Raw genomic sequence first — 21,597 nt, 5'->3', positions numbered from 1 at the left:
GATGTTTCTAAGATGTCAGAGTAGGATATGTTTCTAAGATGTCAGAGTAGGATGGTTCTAAGATATAAGAGTGGGATATGTTTCTAAGATGTCAGAGTAGGATATGTTTCTAAAATGTCAGAGGAGGATGTTTCTAATATGTCAGAGTAGGATATATTTCTAAGATGTCAGAGTACGAAATGTTTCAAAATGTCAGAGGAGGATGTTTCTAAGATGTAAGAGTAGGATATATTTCTAAGATGTCAGAGTAGGATGTTTCTAATATATCAGAAGATGATATTTCCAAGATGTCAGAGTAGGATATATTTCTAAGATGTCAGATTAGGATATGTTTCTAGGATATTAGAGTAGGAAATGTTCCAAAATGTCAGAGGAGGATGTTTCTAGGATATCAGACTAGCAGATGTTTCAAATATGTCAGAAGAGGATGTTTCTAAGATGTCAGAGTAGGATATGTTTCTAAGATGTCAGAGTAGGATATGTTTCTAAAATGTCAGAGGAGGATGTTTCTAATATGTCAGAGTAGGATATATTTCTAAGATGTCAGAGTAGGAAATGTTTCAAAATGTCAGAGGAGGATGTTTCTAAGATGTCAGAGTAGGAAATGTTCCAAAATGTCAGAGGAGGATGTTTCTAGGATGTCAGAGTAGGATATGTTTCTAAGATGTCAGAGTAGGATATGTGTCTAATATATCAGAAGAGGATGTGTCTAAGATGGCAGAGTAGGATATATTTCTAAGATGTCAGATTAGGATATGTTTCTAAGATGTCAGAGTAGGCTATGTTTCTAAGATGTCAGAGACTGATATGTTTCTAAGATGTCAGAATAGGAAATGTTCCAAAATGTCAGAGGAGGATGTTTCTAAGATGTCAGAGTAGGATATGTTTCTAAGATGTCAGAGTAGGAAATGTTCCAAAATGTCAGAGGAGGATGTTTCTAAGATGTCAGAGTAGGATATATTTCTAAGATGTCAGATTAGGATATGTTTCTAAGATGTCAGAGGAGGATGTTTCTAAGATGTCAGAGTAGGAAATGTTCCAAAATGTCAGAGGAGGATGTTTCTAGGATATCAGAGTAGCAGATGTTTCTAATATGTCAGAAGAGGATGTTTCTAAGATGTCAGAGTAGGATATGTTTCTAAGATGTCAGAGACTGATATGTTTCTAAGATGTCAGAGTAGGAAATGTTCCAAAATGTCAGAGGAGGATGTTTCTAAGATGTCAGAGTAGGATATGTTTCTAAGATATCAGAGTAGGAAATGTTCCAAAATGTCAGAGGAGGATGTTTCTAAGATGTCAGAGTAGGAAATGTTCCAAAATGTCAGAGGAGGATGTTTCTAGGATATCAGAGTAGCAGATGTTTCTAATATGTCAGAAGAGGATGTTTCTAAGCTGTCGGGGTAGGATGTTTCTAAGATGTCAGAGTAGGATATGTTTCTAAGATTTCAGAGTAGGATGTTTCTAGGATATCAGAGTAGGATATATTTCTAAGATGTCAGATTAGGATATGTTTCTAAAATGTCAGAGTAGGATATATTTCTACGATGTCAGATTAGGATATGTTTCTAAGATGTCAGAGTAGGATATGTTTTTAAGATGTCAGAGTTGTTTCTAAGATGTCAGAGTAGAATATGTGTTTAAGATGTCAGAGTAGTATGTTTCTAAGATGTCAGAGTAGGATATGTTTCTAAGAGGCTGAATACGCTTAACTAGTCAGTTGACACACCTATACTTTTTCCAGCGCTAAGTGTAGGTTGGTAAAACTTAACATAGCTTCACTTAAAAGTTAAGACAACTTAACTTAAAGCTTGACCTAGTCAACTTGATTGGCTTTTTTCTTCTTCTCTTTACCTCTCATTTGCTGTTTTACGGCAAGCCTTTTATCTTGCTCTTTTTTTCTCGATTTTTGATTAGGAAGTTAGGTTAGCTTTCTGTATTTTGTTTTCCTTTTCTTTAATTGGTAAGGTAGATTTATCTGGGTTGTTTTGGACATGATCACCTTGTTTGTTGCCTGTTCCTTCCCTCATAACAAAATGTTGGAGCACTAACGTAGGTTCTCTGGTCCTTGGAAGTAGGTTAAAAATGGAGTAAACTTTTAAGTTGTGCTGTGGTTTCCCATAAGCCAGACATAACACTGCTCTATTTGTCTCTCCTCGTTTGCTTTTCTGTCATGTCTTTTTTACTCAGCTCTTTTCTTTTTCAGGTTTTGGTGAATGAGGCAAATGTTTTGCCGATGTTAATTAAAAACCTTGTGGAACCAGACTACATGTTTGCTGAACGCATTTGCACCATACTGACCAACCTTACTCGCCATGAGAAGACATGCCGGACCATCTTCAAGGTTTATTTGCTGATATTTCAAGCATAAGACAAAACTTCAATAATGCCTGTAGTAGCATAAATGTGAATAACACAATAGCCATTCACAGTTACTCACTTTTATAGTAAGTAGTAGTTTATATTACTCATACAGTAAGTATTACTCATATAGTAAGTAGTATTTTAGATTACTCATACAGTAATTATTACTCATATAGTATGTAGTAGTTTGTAGTACTCATACAGTAATTATTACTCATATAGTAAGTAGTAGTTTATATTACTCATACAGTAATTATTACTCACATAGTAAGTAGTAGTTTATATTACCCATACAGTAATTACTACTCATATAGTAATAGTAGTTTATATTACTCATACAGAAATTATTACTCATATAGTAAGTAATAGTTTATAAAATAAGATGATGAAACATCAATAATAATAATAACAATTTTATTTATATAGTACTTTTCTAAAACAATGTTACAAAGTGCTTCACAAAAAAAAACATAAAATTAGAGAAGGCAAAAATAAGATTAATATCAAATAAGAAAAAAATAATAACAGTATAAATAAAAACAAATATCAAACATTTGTGAAAGCTTTCATAAAAAGAAAAGTTTCAAGACGAGATTTAAAAGAAGCTAGAGACTTAGTTCATCTTAGCTCAACAGGAAGAGAGGTCCATAGTGCGGGGGCTCTAACAGCAAAATCCCGATCACCCTTTGTAACAAACTGAGACCTGGGAATAACCAGCAGGGCTCCTTCTGCAGACCTTAACGGTTGAGGGGGGACATATCAAGTCAATAAATCACAAATGTATGACGGAGCAAGACCATTTAAAGCCTTAAAAGTGAGCAGTAAAATTATAAAATCAATTCTAAATATAACAGGGAGCCAGCGTAGGGAGGCAAGCACAGGAGTGATATGGTCATGCCTCCTTGTCACGGTAATGAGCCGAGCAGCGGCGTTTTGTACCAACTGCAGACAGTAGAGGGAGCCCTTGCTGATACCAGAATAAAGTGAATTACAATAGTCAAGCCGAGAGCAGATAAAAGCGTGTAAGGCTATATGAAATATTTAGTATTTTTTTTATTGCTATATAAAGACCAAATGTGATGTGTAATTATTGAAATCTGTATATTACTGTGAAGACTATACAATATATTGTAGACAATATGAAATATATATTTACATTACTATAAGAAAACCATATGAAAAGACAGTTAAGTGTGACAGCATCAAAACTGACTCAACCTTGGGGCATGTTGATAACAGTATTTTTGGTGTATAAAGGATTATTGAACTGTCAAATTTGTTGAATAATCACGTTCACTTTTGTCTATTATTACTACTTTCGGGTGCTCCTGTTAGCGGTCACCACAGTGGATCATCTATTTCCATCTCTTCCTGTCCTCTGCATCTTCCTCTGTCACACTAGCCACCTGCATGTCCTCCCTCACCACATCCATAAACCTCCTCTTTGGCCTTCCTCTTTTCCTCTTCCCTGGCAGCTCCATATTCAGCATCCTTCTCCCAGTATACCCAGCATCTCTCCTCCACACATGTCCAAACCATCTCAATCTTGTCTCTCTTGCTTTGTCTCCAAACCGTCCAATCTGAGCTGTCCCTTTAATATACTCGCTCCTAATCCTGTCCTTCTTCAAATCAAATCAAATCAAAATCAAATCAATTTTATTTGTGTAGCCCAATATCACAAATTACAAATTTGCCTCAGTGGGTTTAACAGCAACACAACATCCTGTTCTTAGACCCTCTCATCGGATAAGGAACAACTCCCTAAAAAAAAAACCCTTTAACAGGGAGAAACAATAGGAAGAAACCTCAGGGAGAGCAACAGAGGAGGGATCTCTCTCTCCCAAGACGGATAGCGTGCAATGGATGTTGTGTTCACGCAATTTACACAACACAACATTGAAAGAGGATAACAGAATTATAATGGACATAACATTTATGAAGAACATGATGCACAGGATGCCAAGCAGTGTCCAGATGCCAACGGAGCAGTCCAGGACCCAAGCCACGCGACCAGCATCATCATGTAATAAAAGAAAAACTTAGGTGAAGAGTGGAAGGGCAGGCAGCATCCAAATGGCGGCCACCATCACCACGGAGACCTGAGAGGAGAACCGACTGCACATGAACACGAGAGACTCACATAACACCATTCAAACACAGAAAAAGAGAAAGGAGAAGACATCATTCGGAGAGAGAGAAAAGACATGTTAGAGAAGAGAACAGTTTGCAATAGTCATTAGCCATAATCAATTAAGTCATCAACTAGTCATAATCTATACTCTGTAATCTATACTCGATAATCTCGTCGGCAGAACAGTGGTTGGTAAATTCATTGAGACTGAAAAACAACCCTCCATCCAGTACAGGGTGTGAAGCACTCAACTTAAAGGCAACTAATTGTAAACTAAGGCAAAAAGATGAGTTTTAAGTTTGGATTTAAAGGACTCAACAGACTCTGATGGTCTGATGGCGGCAGGCAGGTTATTCCACAAGAATGGAGCCTGATAGGAAAAGGCCCTGCCACCAGCTGACTTCTTTTTAACTTTGGGTACACACAGGAGCTCTGTATTTTGAGAACGAAGAGCTTGAGATGGCATATACGATTTTAGGAGATCAGACAGGTAAGATGGGGCAAGCCCATTTAGGATTTTATAAGTCAGCAGAAGCACCTTGTATTCCGATCTAACATGGACAGGATGCCAATGAAGGGAGGCAAGAATTGGTGTAATATGGTCAAATTTCCTAGTTTTAGTTAGGATTCTAGCAGCAGCATTCTGAACCATCTGAAGACTTTTAGTACTAGAATGTGGCAGACCTGAGAACAGAACATTACAGTAATCAAGTCTGGATGAAACAAATGCATGTATTAGAATCTCTGCGTCAGCCATGGAGAGAAAAGACCGAATTTTAGCTATGTTACGTAAGTGAAAAAAGGCAGTCTTGGTGATTTCTTTAATGTGCTTATCAAAGGAAAGGCTGGGATCAAACGTAACACCAAGATTTTTGGCTAACACACTTTGTGAAACCACAGAGTTGTCGATTGTTATCGTTACGTGATCAAATTGGAGTCTGTGTCTAGCAAGGCCAATGACCAGCATCTCGGTTTTATCTGAATTTAAAAGCAGAAAATTAAGTGGCATCCAGTTTTTCACAGTAGCCAAGCAGGCCTCTAAGTTAGTGATTTGACTATGATCATCAGCCCTTATAGGCACATACAGCTGAGTATCATCAGCATAGCAATGGAAATTTATTCCATAACTGCGTACAATTTGGCCAAGAGGTGTAATGTAAAGAGAGAAAAGTAGAGGTCCAAGAACTGAGCCCAGAGGCAAACAAAATTTAACGTCAGAAAATTGTGATATAATATTACTATAGCAGACACAATGTGTTCTTCCAGATAAGTAGGACTTAAGCCAAGAGAGAGCTAAGCCAGAGAGACCAAAATTACAATTTAATCTATCTAAAAGTATACAGTGATCAATGGTGTCAAAGGCTGCACTGAGGTCCAGTAGTAGAAGCACAGAAGTGGAATCAGAGTTGATAGCCAGTGGAAGATAATTCACCACTCTGGTCAGAGCAGTTTCAGTGGAGTGACAGGCCCTGAAAGCCGACTGAAAAGGTTCATATAGATGGTTTTCTTTTATATGTGTCGAAAGTTTTTGATACACAACTCTCTCTAGTACTTTAGAGAAGAATGGAAGATTAGAGACTGGTCGATAGTTATTAAGAGACCCTGGATCAAGGTGCGGTTTTTTAAGTAGAGGTTTAACCACAGCTGTCTTAAAACTGCTGGGAACAATGCCAGTAGTAAGAGATAAATTAACGATGTCTAGCATTCTAGGTCCAAGAAAGGGCCAGAGGTCTTTAAAAAGTTTTGCTGGTAAGAGATCAAGTAGGCAAGCAGTTGGTTTAGAAGCTGACACGAACTTAGTCAAAGTATCAAGAGAGATAGTCTCAAAAGCTGTAATAACTGGAACTGTCAGTGACTCATTGTGTAGATATGAATTTAGTATGACAGGATCTGCAGGAATAGATGGAGTTGAAGAACTAATTTTGTTCAAGATCTCATCAACCTTATTGCAGAAAAAGTCTAGAAATTCATGGGCTGTGAATGGTGAGCAGCTAATAGATGGCCGCTTTTTAGTAACTTTAGATACAGTGTCAAAGAGAAATCTGGGGTTATGTTTATTAGTATTTATTAAGTGAGAGAGATACGCTGTTTTTGCAGTAGATAAAGCACACTTGTATTTCAATAAACACTCGTGCCACGATAGGTAAAAAACTTCCAATTTTGATTTTTGCCATTTACGTTCCAGTCTCTTGCAGGTCTGCTTAAGAGCACGTGTCTCATCATTAAACCAGGGTGTAGGCCTCTTTAGTTGCCTAGCTCTGGTTTTGAGAGATGCAACTGAATCGAGGAGACTAGAGAGGGCCACATTTAAGTCACTAGTGAAATTTTCAACAGGGTCATTTACCACAGTGAAAGGAGCCAAGACTTAAGGCAGCTGCTGGCCAAATGCAGCTACAGTGGTGGGACCGATATGGCGAGTGGCAATTACATCTGTGCTGACATTAACTGGACAGGCCAATAATGCTTCAAATTTGATGAGAAAATGATCTGACACTGCAGATGTGGTTGGTAAGACATTCAGATCAGAAACAGCTATTCCTTTAGATAAAACCAAATCAAGGGTGTTACCACTGCAATGAGTCGACTCTTGAACAAACTGAGTGAACCCAAAACTATCAACTAGTGCCAGAAAGGCTTTACTTAGAGGATCAGCAGACTTATTCAGATGAATATTGAAATCACCAAGAATTAGAATCTCATCGGAGTGAGTAATAAGGACTGAGACAAATTCTCCAAATTCTTCAATAAATAATGAGTAACAGCCAGGAGGCCAATAGCGTATCACAATTTGGACTGAGCCGAGTCTATTCATGGCTGAGTGAGATGGACCAAGAACAAGAGACTCAAAAGACTGGAATTTAGATTCAAGTCTAGAAGTCAGATTGAAAATAGATTTATATATTAAGGCAGTACCCCCACCTTGTTTATTTGCCCGTGCTACATGGGCATAAGTATAGTCAGGTGGGGAAACTTAATTTAAGGGAAGGAAAACATTTGGTTTCAGCCATGTTTCACATAACCCAGTCATATCGAAACTATGTTCAAGAATCAGATAATTTATTAGTAAGGCTTTGGTAGACAGTGATCTGATATTTATGAAACCAAATTTAAGCATCTTCTGGAAGTGATCAGTAGTAGGCAGAGCTTTAGAGCTACTAATAGGTGAAAGATTAATTGGAATTAGACACCTTGTTGAGAGTTTTGGCAACCAACGCTTTGGACGATATGTGGTCACATTCTTGATAACATTAGCTGTTTGGTTTTGTAGATTATTAGGTACTTTGTTGTACATCTCACCACTACCAGTGGTAGGAATAATTACTAGATTATTGTGATTCACACGTTTAGGAGAGGAGAGCTTGGGAGCAATACAGCAGGGTAGGGAGACAGTCTCAATGTTATAGACCAAGCTATCAGACTGATAATCTACACTATGAGAAGTTCCCTGACTAACATTAATTAAACTACTTGACTCCACATCCGCACTAGATTTAAACCTAGCAGACTCTCTAATCACCTGCAACCTGCTGAATGATAAGTCCCTAGTGTCAAAGTAAACGTAAACAGCTATCTATATTGCTAGACAAAAGAGCAGCGCCGTCCCCAGTAGGGTGAATGCCGTCCACTTTCAGCAGGTAAGGGCGGCCCCAGAAAGAAGGCCAGTTATCAACGAAGCCGAATCCCTGCTCATTACAGTAACGAGCCAGCCAGCGGTTCATTGAGGTGAGCCTACTGTACATCTCATCATTACTCCTCACAGGTAAGGGACCAGAGACAATCAATCGATGCTGACACATCTTTCTGGCAAACTCAAGCATTCTGACTAGGCTGGCTTTTGTGATCTCTGATTGCCTCATCCTAGCATTATTGGTGCTGACATGAATAACAATGTTGCTGAAAGTAGTGGTGCTGTGTGCCTGGGTTCCCTGACTCTCCCTCCATGATGCCAGCACCCTAAGATTAGCTTCTATGTCGGAGACTCTGGCCCCGGGTAAACAGTGAACCAAGGCTGGCGAAGCTAATCTAACATTGCGGGTAATGGAGTCTCCTATCACTAGCGTGCGTTGCTTTACTCTGTCGACAGAGTGAGGGATAAGCACGATGGCCGATAGGACTACCAACACGACTGGTGAGTGGTGAAAACTGGTTTGCAGTCGGGAGAGGTGACTGCAGGCCAGGCCACACGACCAGTGGCTTGCTCTTTCAAGCCTTCCCATGCCGGTAAACAGAGACAAACTCCGCCGCATCTGCCGACGACGCTGAGCTAGTGCTAACAATAGCAGGCCTGCTGTCAGGCCCGGGGCTACTGAGCTAGTGCTAACAATAGCAGGCCTGCTGTCAGGCCCGGGGCTAAGGCTATCTGGAGTGGCTGTCACGTCTAACGTAATCCTAGCCGAAAGCAGCTGCTCTAACTTACAGACACGTCTCTCTAGTAGAGACAACCTGTCTGTAACTACGGAGCAGTCACCACAAACTATCGTTTTAATGAGGCTGCTTTGACTGCGAATGTAATAGAGCTAACTGCTAAGCTAGGCTAAGCTCAAAGCTAGTAACAAACTGGGAACAAGAAGCTACCTACCAAACACAAGATTTGTATAAGAAAGAAACTAGAGGATCTAGCGATAAGTGAACTAAGCACAGAAAATAGCTAAATCAGAACAAAATGAGGAGGTTAGAGCAGAATATAAAGAATTAGTAGAAAAAATAATAAAAGTTTTCGATCTCAGGAAGCCGCCGCTCACGAAGGCACAAGCTGGAAAAAGCTGGCAATGATCAGTCAACTCGGTGGAAGTGGGCAGAACCTACTTCATCATTCCCAATGAAAATCTTAGCATGTTCAACTCTGCCACCTCCAGCTCCACCTCCTGTCTTTTCATCACTGCCTCTGTCTTCACACCATATAACATAGCTGATCTCACAACCATCTTGTAAACCTTCCCTTTAACTCTTGCTGGTGCCCTTCTGTCACAAATCACTCCTGAAGCTGTTCTCCACCCACTCCACCCTGCCTGCACTCTCTTCTTCACCTCTCTTCTGCACTCCCTGTTACTTTGTTCAGTTGACCCCAAGTATTTAAACTCATATGCCTTCATCACCTCCACTCCTTGCATCCTCACCATTCCACTGTCCTCCCTCTCATTCATGCGTAGGTATTCCGTCTTGCTCCTACTGACTTTCATTCCTCTTCTTTCCAGTGCATACCTCTACCTCTCCAGGCTCTCCTCAACCTGCACCCTACTCGCACTACAGACCAAAATGTCATCCGCAAACATCATAGTCCACGGAGACTTCTGCCTGATCTCATCCGTCAACCTGTCCATCACCATTACAAACAAGAAAGGGCTCATAGCAGATCCTTGATGTAATCCCACCTCCACCACGAACCCATCTGTCATTCGAACTGCACACCTTACCGCTGTCACACTGCCCTCGTACATATCCTGCACCACTCCTACATACTTCTCTGCAACTCCCGACTTCCTCATACAGTACCACACCTCCTCTCTCGGCACCCTGTCATATGCTTTCTCTAAATCCACAAAGACACAATGTAACTCCTTCTGGCCTTCTCTATACTTCTCCATCAACATTCTCAAAGCAAACATCACATCTGTAGTGCTCTTTTGTGGCATGAAACCATACTGCTGCTCGCCGATCATCACCTCTCCTCTGAACCTAGCTTCTATTACTCTTTCCCATATCTTCCTGCTGTGGCTGGTCAACTTTATACCTCTGTAGTTGCTACAGTCTGCCTTGTTTTGGCGGAGAGGCTTGCGTGTCCTTACGATCCCGGGAGCTATGCCAGCGGGGGACTAGTGCCCCTGGCAGGTGCAACCAAACTGGACAGGTCGCCGGGGGAGAGGACAGATTAAAGGGTACACACACCAAGCCCTGGTAAGCAGGGGACGGATAATGTCAGAAGGTGGCAGAAGCAGTTTTGGTAGCAGCTTTTGTCATCACAGCTGTGGGCAGAAGATTCCAGTGGAACAATGGCCAGGGCCTATGCACAGTACATGCACTGCCACTCCAGAAAGCAATAGCAAACTACTGGTTTTATTCTTTGCCCAAAACTCACGCATGTCATGGTCAAAAATAAGAAAAACAACAGATATTCTGGGTTGATTGAGACCCCCAGAGTCAACCAGGATTTTTCAGCTGGAGAGGGGACATCCCAGGGAGGAGCGAATACAAGTAATGATGAAGTAGAGCCAAAACCAGCAGGGAGCGCTACATCTGACCCCTGTTAGAACTCATCTCAAGAGAGAGGTCTCTCGTGTAGGAAACACAAAATTTTAAACGTAGGAACATGGAATGTTAGGACTTTATTGGACTCTGGAAAATTGTACCTGCTCTTAAAGGAATTAGAACACTTCAAAATGGACATTATATGACTATCAGAAATCAGATGGAGTGGCAGTAGCCATTTTGAATCAAATGAACACTGCATCATATACAGTGGAAATGACAAGGGCGGACGTAATCGAGTGGCAATCATTTTAGATCCCAAGACTAAGAAAAGCCTAATAAGCTATGATCCAATATATGATCGTATCCTTATGGTAAAGCTTGACACAAGACCAACAAAAACAACACTTATCCAAGTCTACGCACTAGCCTCTCAGAGCACAGAAGAAGTAGTAGAGGATTTTTATGCCCAGCTACAAACAGTCAAAGACTCCCTGAAGGAAAAAGACCCACTCATAATTATGGGAGATTTCAACGCAAAAGTTGGAGAAGGTGAACAGAGGAACAGCGGTCTCGGACCGTATGGCCTAGGACAACACAACGACAGAGGAGAATTTGATTTTCTGTCAAGCAAACAAAATGACCATCACAAATACAATATTTAAACACCATCCAAGAAGATGCTATACATGGGATTCACCTGATCAACAATCAAGAAACCAGATTGACTACATTTTGGTAAATAGAGTTTGGATGACATCTTTTCTCAACTGCAAAAATCGACCAGGAGCAGATTGTTTAAGTTTAAGTTTATTGTTTATTTGACAGGTACAACGCACAATTTTACAATTGCACCGGAGTTAGCTGGCAGCTAATTTGCATCTGCAGTCCCTGGGCAGGCAAACAAACAATTAATACAGAAGTAAAAACATAACAATACACCAACCACATCTTGGTTTGCGCAAAAGTTAGAATCACAACATTCAAAGCACAAGCAACAGTGCCCATGCTAAGACATGATGTAGAAAAACGGAAAGATGAAAGCATAAAGATGAATTTCCAAATTTTAAACTCTCCTCACAACCATCTCAGAAGAGGCACCACCCGAGGAATTATGGCAAAGAATCAAATCTATATATTTGCCTGCTGCAGACACAACATTAGGGAAACAAGAAACGAAAAAAGACAAAGCCACGGATAAGCAATGAAACTGTAAAAAACTGCAGAACAAAAGAGAAAGGTTAGAATAAGCAACAATTTAAAGGAATAGAAAAATCTCAAAATAAAAGTACAGCGACATATTCGGCAAGATAAGCATACTTGGCTGGAACAGGAATGCCAGAAGATTACAGAATTCAGCAAAGAGAACAAATCAAAAGAATTCTTTGATCAAATCAAATCTGCGAAATGAAAACTCTTTTCACCTAACCAACTATGTGTGAAGGACAAAGACAAGAACACTAAATGAAAATGAAAAAGTCGTGAACAGATGGAAAGAATATGGAGAAAAGCTTTTTTGCCTCCCGCAAAATGAAGTCAGCCCAATCATAGCAGAAGTAAAAATAGAACTTGAACCTGCACCACTTATGAACAAAATAGAGGATGCTATAAAACATCTTAAAGCAGGCAAATCACCAGGTTTAGACAACATACCTGCTGAACTAATTATACAGTCTGGAAACTTAGGAAAACAGGCCATTTACCTGCTATGCACCAAAATTTGGCAAAAACAAGAGTGGCCACAAGAATGGAAAAAGCAAGAATCTGTCATGCTCTACAAATCAGGCGACCCAAAAGAATGCTCAAATTACCAGACCATAGGTCTTATTAGCCACACAAGCAAAAGTTTACTTTATATAATTTTAAACAGACTGAAGAACAAAATAGCGACTGAAATTGCAGAAGAACAAGCTGGTTTCCGAGCCGGAAAAGGAACAGCTGATATGCCATGCGCGTTACAAGTCCTGAGAAGATAAATGAATACAATGAAAAAGAGGGGTACATAGTTTTCATAGACTACAGTAAGGCTTTTGATAATGTAAGTCATGCAAAACTCTTTGACGCAATGGAGAATATGGGCTTTCCACCTCATCTCATATCGCTCATAGCATCGCTATACAAAGACCAAGAAGCTGTTATCCGTTGGAACAACAACCACACAAGCCTCTTCAAAATTCAAAACGGCGTTCGTCAAGGATGCAGCCTCTCTCCTCATCTCTTCAGTATCTACACTGAACAGATCATGAGAGAAGCAGAAGTCGAGAATTCAGGAATCAAAGTCAGAGGCAGAAAAATATCAAACCTGAGATACGCAGACGACACGGCTCTCTGTGGAAACAACTATCAAGAAATAACGAACCTTCTCAACAACATAAACAACAAAGACAAGCTAAAGAATATGAAATTAAATGCAAAAAAAGACCAAACTAATGCACAGTGGGAAAGGCACATACCAACCCATCAAAATAGAAGGCGAAGAACTTCAAAGAGTTGGAAATTTCAAATATCTGGGCTCCTTAAAATCTCATGATGGCTACTGTTCCAAAGATATCCAAGCATGTATTGCTATTGCAAAAACCAAAATGACTGAACTGAAAAATATCTGGAAAGACAAAAACTATCCAACAAAATAAGAATAAAAATTCTAAAGGCAAATAATATGGCCTACAGTGACATATGGGGCAGAAGGCTGGACATTGAGACAAAAAGATAAAGATAGACTACAATCTGCTGAAATGTGGTTCTACCAAAGACTCTTAAACATCAACTGGTGAGAGAAAAGAACCAATCAAAGCATCCTACAACAACTTGGCGTCAAACGAGAACTATACAGTGCCATTGTTAAAAGAAAGATGAGCTTCTGTGGTCATTCTAGCCAAAACAAAAAATGCTCTCTCACAAGAGACATAATACAAGGGAAGATGGAGGGTAAATGAGGACGTGGCTGCCACAGGATGAAGTATATGGACAATTTAAAGGAATGCACAGGACACTCTATGGCTGAAATTTTCAACGCCATAAGGGACAGGGACAGATGGGGCAACATCATCAGTCAGGCAGCGCGAGCAGCTAGCGCCCATAAGGAAAACACTGGATGAGTGAGTGAGTGAGTTAGTTGCTACAGTTCTGCACATAACCCTTATTCTTGAAAATCGGTACCAGTATGCTTTTTCTCCCCACCTCAGGCATCCTCTTACTTTCCAAGATCGTGTTAAACTATTGTGTTAAACTATTAGGAGAGATGGCAGTGGGGTTAAAAACCCCACTGCCATCTCTCCTAAACATCTCCATGCCTCCACAGGTATGCCAGCAGGACCAACTGCCCTTCCACTCTTCATCCTCTTCATAGCTGCCCTCAGTTCCTCCTTGCTAATCCACCGCACTTCCTGATTCACTATCCCCACATCATCCAACCTTCTCTCTCTCATTTTCTTCATTTATCAGCCCCTCAAAGTACTCCTTCCACCTTCTCAACACACTCTCCTCACTTGTCAGCACATTTCCATCTCTATCGTTGATCGCCCTAACCTGCTGCACATCCTTCCCAGCTCGGTCCCTCTGTCTAGCCAATCAGTATAAGTCCTTTTCTCCTTCCTCAGTGTCTATCCTGTCACACAACTCACCATACGCCATTTCCTTTACCTTTGCCACCTCTCTCTTCACTTTACACTGCATCTCCTTGTACTCCTGTATGCTTTCTTCATCTCTGACTATCCCACTTCTTCTTTGCCAACCTCTTCCTCTGTATACTTTGCTGTACTTCCTCATTCCACCACCCAGCCTCCTTGTCTTCCTTCCTCTGTCCTGATGACACACCAAGTACCTTCCTAGCTGTCTCCCTCACTATTTCTGCAGTGGTTGCCCAGCCATCCGGCAACTCTTCACTACCACCCAGTGCCTGTCTTACCTCCTGCCTGAACTCCACACAACAATCTTCCTTCTTCAACTTCCACCATTTGATCTTTGGCTTTGCCTTCACTCTCTTCTTCTTCTTGGTCCTCAAAGTCATCCTACGGACCACCATCCAATGCTGCCTGGCTACGTTCTCCCCTGTCACCACCTTGCAGTCTCCAATCCCTTTTAGATCGCGCCTCCAACATAAGATATAGTCCACCTGTGTGCACTTTCCTCCACTCTTATATGTCACCCTGTGTTCCTCCCTCTTCTTGAAATATGTATTCACCACAGCCATTTCCATCCTTTTTACAAAATCCACTACCATCTGTCCTTCCACATTTCACTTCTTGGCACCATACCTGCCCATCACCTCCTCACCAATACCAGTACCAACTCTTCAGTACCAGTCAGTCCAGCACCAGGCTTAGTGTTGTCAATGTTCTTTGTTAAAAAGCCTGGTTGCTTGGTGGAAAAAGCAGTCCAGACCAGTAGGCTCTAGAACAGCTTTTTCCACCAGGCAACCAGGCTTTTGACCAAAGAACATTAAATTCAGATTCAGACAACTTTATTTATCCCAGAAGTGCAATTCAGTTTTACAATCTACGCAGACCATACACAAACTCACAGACAAGTGACAATCATCAGTATGTCAGAGACAATAGACAGATCAGCACGTGAGCAAGCGATGCACACTGGCGCCCTCGTGTGGCCATGCATGCAGACTCACTTGAGGACCAGGCGAAGGGTGAAAAATTAAGACACTAAGCTTGGTGCCGGACTGACTGGTACTGACCTATGGTCTTCAGCGGATCATCGGTTTACACACACACACACAGACACATAGCTTAGCATACACAGACACACACACACACACACATATCCACATTTATTAAGGCTGAGCCTACACATACACACACACACAGCACCTTACATACACTACACACTATTATTTTTACTGCTTTTTTGTTTTGTTTCGTTGTTATTTAATTGCTATAGTTGCTGCAGTGTTGAGGAGCCAAAACACAAGAATTTTATTCTCTTGTACCAACATGCCTATTGACGTCCACTCCAATCACCACTCTCTCCTCCTTGAGTACCCTCTCCACCACTTCATCCAACTCACTCCAGAATTATTCTTTCTCTTCCATCTCACACCCAACTTGTGAGGCATATGCACTGATAACATTCCTCAATACACCTTCGATTTCCAGCTTCATACTCATCACTCTGTCTGACACTCTCTTCACCTCCAGCACGCTCTTGACCTACTCTTCCTTCAGAATTACCCCTACCTCATTTCTCCTCCCATTCGCACCATGGTAGAAGAGTTTGAACCCACCTATGATACTCCTGGCCTTACACCCCTTCCACCTGGTCTCTTGCACACACAGTATGCCTACCTTTCTTCTCTCCATCATATCAGCCAGCTCTCTCCCTTTACCAGTCATAGTGCCAACATTCAAAGTTCCAACTCTCACCTCCACACTCCTATCCTTCCTCCTCTCTCGCTGCCTTTGGACATGCCTTCCCCCTCTCCTCCTTCTCCTTCACGCAACAGTAGCATAGTTTCCACCGGCACCCTGCTGGTTAACAGTACCGGTGGTGGTCATTGGTAACCCGGGCCTCGACCGATCCGGTATGGAAATCTTATTTATGAGCCGCATATTTGATTTGGCAAAGATTTTACGCCGGATGCCCTTCCTGACGCAACCCTCCCCATTTATCCGGGCTTAGGACCGGCACTAAGAATGCACTGGCTTGTGCATCCTCAGTGGCTGGGTTGTGTAAAGTAAGTAAATTGAGTGTAATTTACTCAATTTACTTACTTTAATTTTACTCAGTTAAATCATCTGGCCAAATTGGATTAGGTAAACATCCAGATTGCCGGGGCATCCAGGTAGCATAACGGTCTATTCCGTTACCTACCAACATGGGCATCGCCGGTTCTGGTCCCCGTGTTACTTCTGGCTTGGTCGGGCGTCCCTACAGACACAATTGGCTGTGTCTGTGGGTGGGAAGCTGAATGTGTCCTGGTCGCTGCAGTAGCGCCTTCTTCGGTCGGTTGGGGCGCCCGTTTAGGTGGAGGGGGAACTGGAGGAACTGCATGATCCTACCATGTGCTACGTCCCCCTGGTGAAACTCCCCACTGTCAGGTGAAAAGAAGCGGCTGGTGACGTGACATGTATTGGAGGAGGCATGTGGTAGTCCGCAGCCCTCCCCAGATCGGCAGAGAGGGTGGGGCAGCGACCGGGACAGCTCGAAACAGTGGGGTAATTGGCTGGATACAACTGGGGAGAAAAATCCCCAAAATTAAAAAAATAACGAAAACAAAAAACATCCAATTTGTATAGTTCGCCATCAAATGCTCAACTGTTTGTTTTGTTTTGTTTTTTATTTGGTGTGTGGGAGGGGGGGGGTATGTCCACAGGCATACGTGTAATTGTTAAACACTTATTAATTTCAAGTCTTACTCAAATTATATATCTACTGTCAATATTAGGTTGAGTCTTTTTATAATGTTAAGCACGTTTAAGGTCATCAGATGTGTAACTCATCAAATCATGTCATGTAACCCAGGTTCTTCACCCCCAGATCTGGTCGACCCCAGCATTTATAGGATAGATTAGGATTAGAACAGATCTGGTAGACCCCAGCATTTATAGGATAGAGTTAGGATTTGAACAGTCACACTGGGACAGGGCCATGTTTTAAATGGTTTCATAAACGTTTTGTTTATGTTCTCTGATAGGTTATGCAGGAGGGACTCAGTCTATCCCAGTTGGTGGACATTTTCTGTTCTGAAGGGTACAACAAGTTGGCTTCTCTCCACTACCTGGGACCTCTGTTGTCCAACCTCACACAACTTCCAGAGGCCAGAATCTACATACTGGACAAGGAAAGGTGTGTGTGTGTGTGTGTGTGTGTGTGTGTGTGTGTGTGTGTGTGTGTGTGTGTGTGTGTGTGTGTGTGTGTGTGTGTGTGTGTGTGTGTGTTTGTGTGTTTGTGTTTGTGTGTGTGTGTTGGTTTCTAATTATGTGTGTTGTAGGTGTGTGGTCCAGAGGTTGTTACCTTACACTCAGTACCAGATGTCCACAGTGAGGAGGGGAGGAGTCATCGGAACCCTTCGTAACTGCTGCTTTGATTATAGTAAGAGCCTCACATCTACACTCCTACATCTCCACATACACATGACTACATCATAAATACACCTACATCTCCACATACACATAGCTACATCATAGACCAGGGGTCGGGAACCTTTTTGACTGGGAGAGCCATAAAAGCCAAATATTTCTAAATATATTTCATTGAGAGCCATATAGTATTTTTAACGTATAATAAATTAAATATGTCTTACTTTTAATGCGACTTCTGGTGCTGCATGGTTTTGCTGATGGCCTTGTAGTCTGGTTCATACGTGGTGAGGTTGAGCTTCATGCAGGCGTTGAGGCTTCCATCAGTTAAACGTGAGCGTAGGTTGGTCTTAATGTTCCTCATATGCGAGAAAGACTGTTCACATGCATATGTAGAGCCAAACATGGTCAATACGGCAATACTCACATGCTGCATTGTGTGGTATGTCACAGGAAGCTCGTTCCAAGTTTTAAGAATCAGCTGGTCTTCAGGTTGAAGATTTTTAATTTCTGTTCACTTGTGTTCCCTCGCCAGCTCTGCTCGCTGTCGCGCAAGACTTTCCAACTCTCCATTAAGTGACTTGAACTTACTCATCCACATGTCTGATGCCTTCAGGTCAGCAACTTCCAGCTCAAAGTCTCCGATAGAGACCCCGGGGATGCATGTCAGGTCGATTTTGTCCACTGCACACTCATGTGGATGAGTGATGAACTTGAAAAGACCAGTGCGCGCACGAAATTCTCCAAAACGTGCTTTGAATGACTGCAGGAGATTGAACGTAAAGCCAGCTAGCTGCTGGAGATCCAGATGTTGAGTGGAGTCACTTGCTAAGCATGCATCTCTAAATTGTTGCAGTCTTTCAAAATGCAGAAGACGACCTGTTTCAATGTCCCTGAGAAAGACTTCCAGCTTGCTTTCAAATGCAAACACTGCTTGTTGAAGGGATGAGATTGTATTTCCAATACCTTGCATTTTCACATTGAGCTGGTTCAGATGGCCAGTTATGTCCACGAGATAGTGAAACTGCAGGAGCCAGTCAGTGTTGTCTAGCTCAGGATGCTTGACGCCTTTCATTTCAAGAAAAGTCCGGATTTCACTCAGGCAAGCTGCAAAATGGCTGAGCACCTTCCCCCTTGACAACCAACGCACGTTGCTGTGTAAAAGCAGACCGGGATAATGATTCCCAACTTCTTCTAACAGAGCTTTAAACTGGCGATCATTTAAAGCTCGGGCAACAATAAAGTTGACCACTCGAATGACCAGAGACATCACCTCGCCAAGCTCCTGGCCACACGTCTGAGCGCAAAGCGCCTCCTGGTGCAGGATGCAATGAAAACTTAGGATGGCTCTCTTTTCATGTTCACGGAGAAGCGCTACAAATCCTTTGTTCTTCCCCAACATACAGGGTGCACCATCAGTACAGACAGAAATAAGTTTATCCATCGGTAGTTTTTTTTCTTTAGCAAACTCCATGAAAGACATGAATAAATCCTCTCCTCTTGTTGTCCCTTTCATTGGCAAAACAGCCAAGCTTTCCTCACGCAGTGTGTCACCTGCAGCATACCTGGCAATGATACTGCACTGAGATAGATGGCTAACGTCTGTTGACTCATCTAACGCGAGAGAAAAGTATGTCCCGGCGTTTATGTCCTTAATTTGTGTTTCCTCGACTTGATTTGCCATCATGATGCTACGATCGTGCACAGTTCTTGCTGACAGGGGCATGTCTTTTATTCGTTTGATTATCTTGTCTTTATTTGGGAAGTCATCAAACAGTTCATTGGCCACATCAAGCATGAATGTTTTGGCATACTCGCCATCTGTGAATGACTTTCCATTCCTTACTATTGCCAAAGCCCCCGCAAAGCTAGCGGAATTCCCGTCACCTTGCTTGGTCCACACACGTAGTTGCTGCTGACTCGTCTGCACTCTCCGCTGTAGCTCCTCGCATGCCCTTTTCCTGCTGTCCCCCGCTGTATATTTTGATGCAAATGAAGCATGGTGCGTATCGAAGTGCCGCTTTATATTTGACCGTTTCATCGATGCAATTTTATCATTGCATATTAGACATACCGCAGATCCTGCTCTCTCCACAAATGCAAATTCCTCTGTCCACGCAGCCTGGAACGCACGGTAATCATCGTCTTTTTTTCTTTTCGCCATCTTTTCCGTTACAAGGGTTGAAGCGGATAAACTAGTTGGCTATCTGATAAAATTGATTTCTTCACCTTTACAATGACCCGGACATGCTCGCGAGCCATTGGTTCCCGACCCGACCCACGGGTGACCCGTGACCCGTGAAATTTATCTTCAAAACTAATTTCTGTTTACTTTAAAATGACACAGTATTATTAAGAAATATCACAAGTATTTTAAAATCAGTTCCAAACTGATTTTTTTGAAAAAAAAATAATTTTCAACTCAAAATTGTCTGGGAGCCATATGCCGTCACCGGAAGAGCCATATATGGCTCGCGACCCATAGGTTCCCGACCGCTGTCATAGACACACCTACATCTACACGACTACATTATAGACACAACTTCCTCTACACATACACATGACATGACTACATCATAGACACACCTACATCTCCACATACACATGACTACATCATAGACACACCTACATCTCCACATACACATGACTACATCATAGACACACCTACATCTACATACACATGACTACATTATAGACACAAATTCATCTACACATACACATGACTACATCACAGACACACCTTACACATACGCATGACTACATTATAGACAAATTCATCTACACATACACATGACTACATCATAGACACACCTACATCTCCACATACACATGACTATATCATAGACACATCTACATCTACATACACATGACTACATTATAGACACAAATTCATCTACACATACACATGACTACATCATAGACACACCTACATCTCCACATACACATGACTACATCATAGACACACCTACATCTCCACATACACGACTACATCATAGACACATCTACATCTACATACACATGACTACGTTATAGACACAAATTCATCTACACATACACATGACTGCATCATAGACACACCTACATCTACACATACACATGACTGCATCATAGACGCACCTATATCTCCACATACACATGACTGCATCATAGACACACCTACATCTCCACATACACATGACTACATCATAGACACACCTACATCTCCACATACACATGACTACATCATAGACACACCTACATCTCCACATACACATGGCTACATCATAGACACATCTACATCTCCACATACGCATGACTACATCATAGACACACCTACATCTCCACATACACATGGCTACATCATAGACACATCTACATCTACATACACATGGCTACATCATAGACACATCTACATCTACATACACATGACTACATTATAGACACAAATTCATCTACACATATACATGACTACATCACAGACACACCTTACAAATACGCATGACTACATTATAGACACAAATTCATCTACACATACACATGACTACATCATAGACACACCTACATCTCCACATACACCTGACTACATCATAGACACACCTACATCTCCACATACACATGACTACATCATAGACACATCTACATCTACATACACATGACTACATTATAGACACAAATTCATCTACACATACACATGACTACATCATAGACACACCTACATCTACACATACACATGACTGCATCATAGACGCACCTACATCTCCACATACACATGACTGCATCATAGACACACCTACATCTCCACATACACATGACTACATCATAGACACACCTACATCTCCACATACACATGGCTACATCATAGACACATCTACATCGACATACACATGGCTACATCATAGACACACCTAC

The 21,597-nt window shown here is 41.6% G+C and overlaps 1 protein-coding gene across 2 annotated transcripts in view; it reads left to right on the top strand.

The window, feature by feature from the left end:
- The window catches only part of hgh1 (HGH1 homolog (S. cerevisiae)), a 166,744-nt gene that overhangs the window by 73,194 nt on the left and 71,953 nt on the right, over positions 1–21,597 (top strand). For both annotated transcript variants that reach the window (XM_056274367.1, XM_056274366.1), the window contains exons 5-7: positions 2,204–2,341; positions 17,325–17,476; positions 17,622–17,722. In XM_056274367.1, coding sequence (XP_056130342.1) covers positions 2,204–2,341; positions 17,325–17,476; positions 17,622–17,722 — 391 coding nt within the window. The remainder of the gene's footprint in view (positions 1–2,203; positions 2,342–17,324; positions 17,477–17,621; positions 17,723–21,597) is intronic.

The sequence above is a fragment of the Lampris incognitus genome, chromosome 2, assembly GCF_029633865.1.
Source record: "Lampris incognitus isolate fLamInc1 chromosome 2, fLamInc1.hap2, whole genome shotgun sequence".
Lineage (NCBI taxonomy): Eukaryota > Metazoa > Chordata > Actinopteri > Lampriformes > Lampridae > Lampris > Lampris incognitus.
The sequence above is the reverse complement of the archived record's forward strand: the minus strand, read 5'-3'. Positions and strand labels throughout refer to the sequence as shown.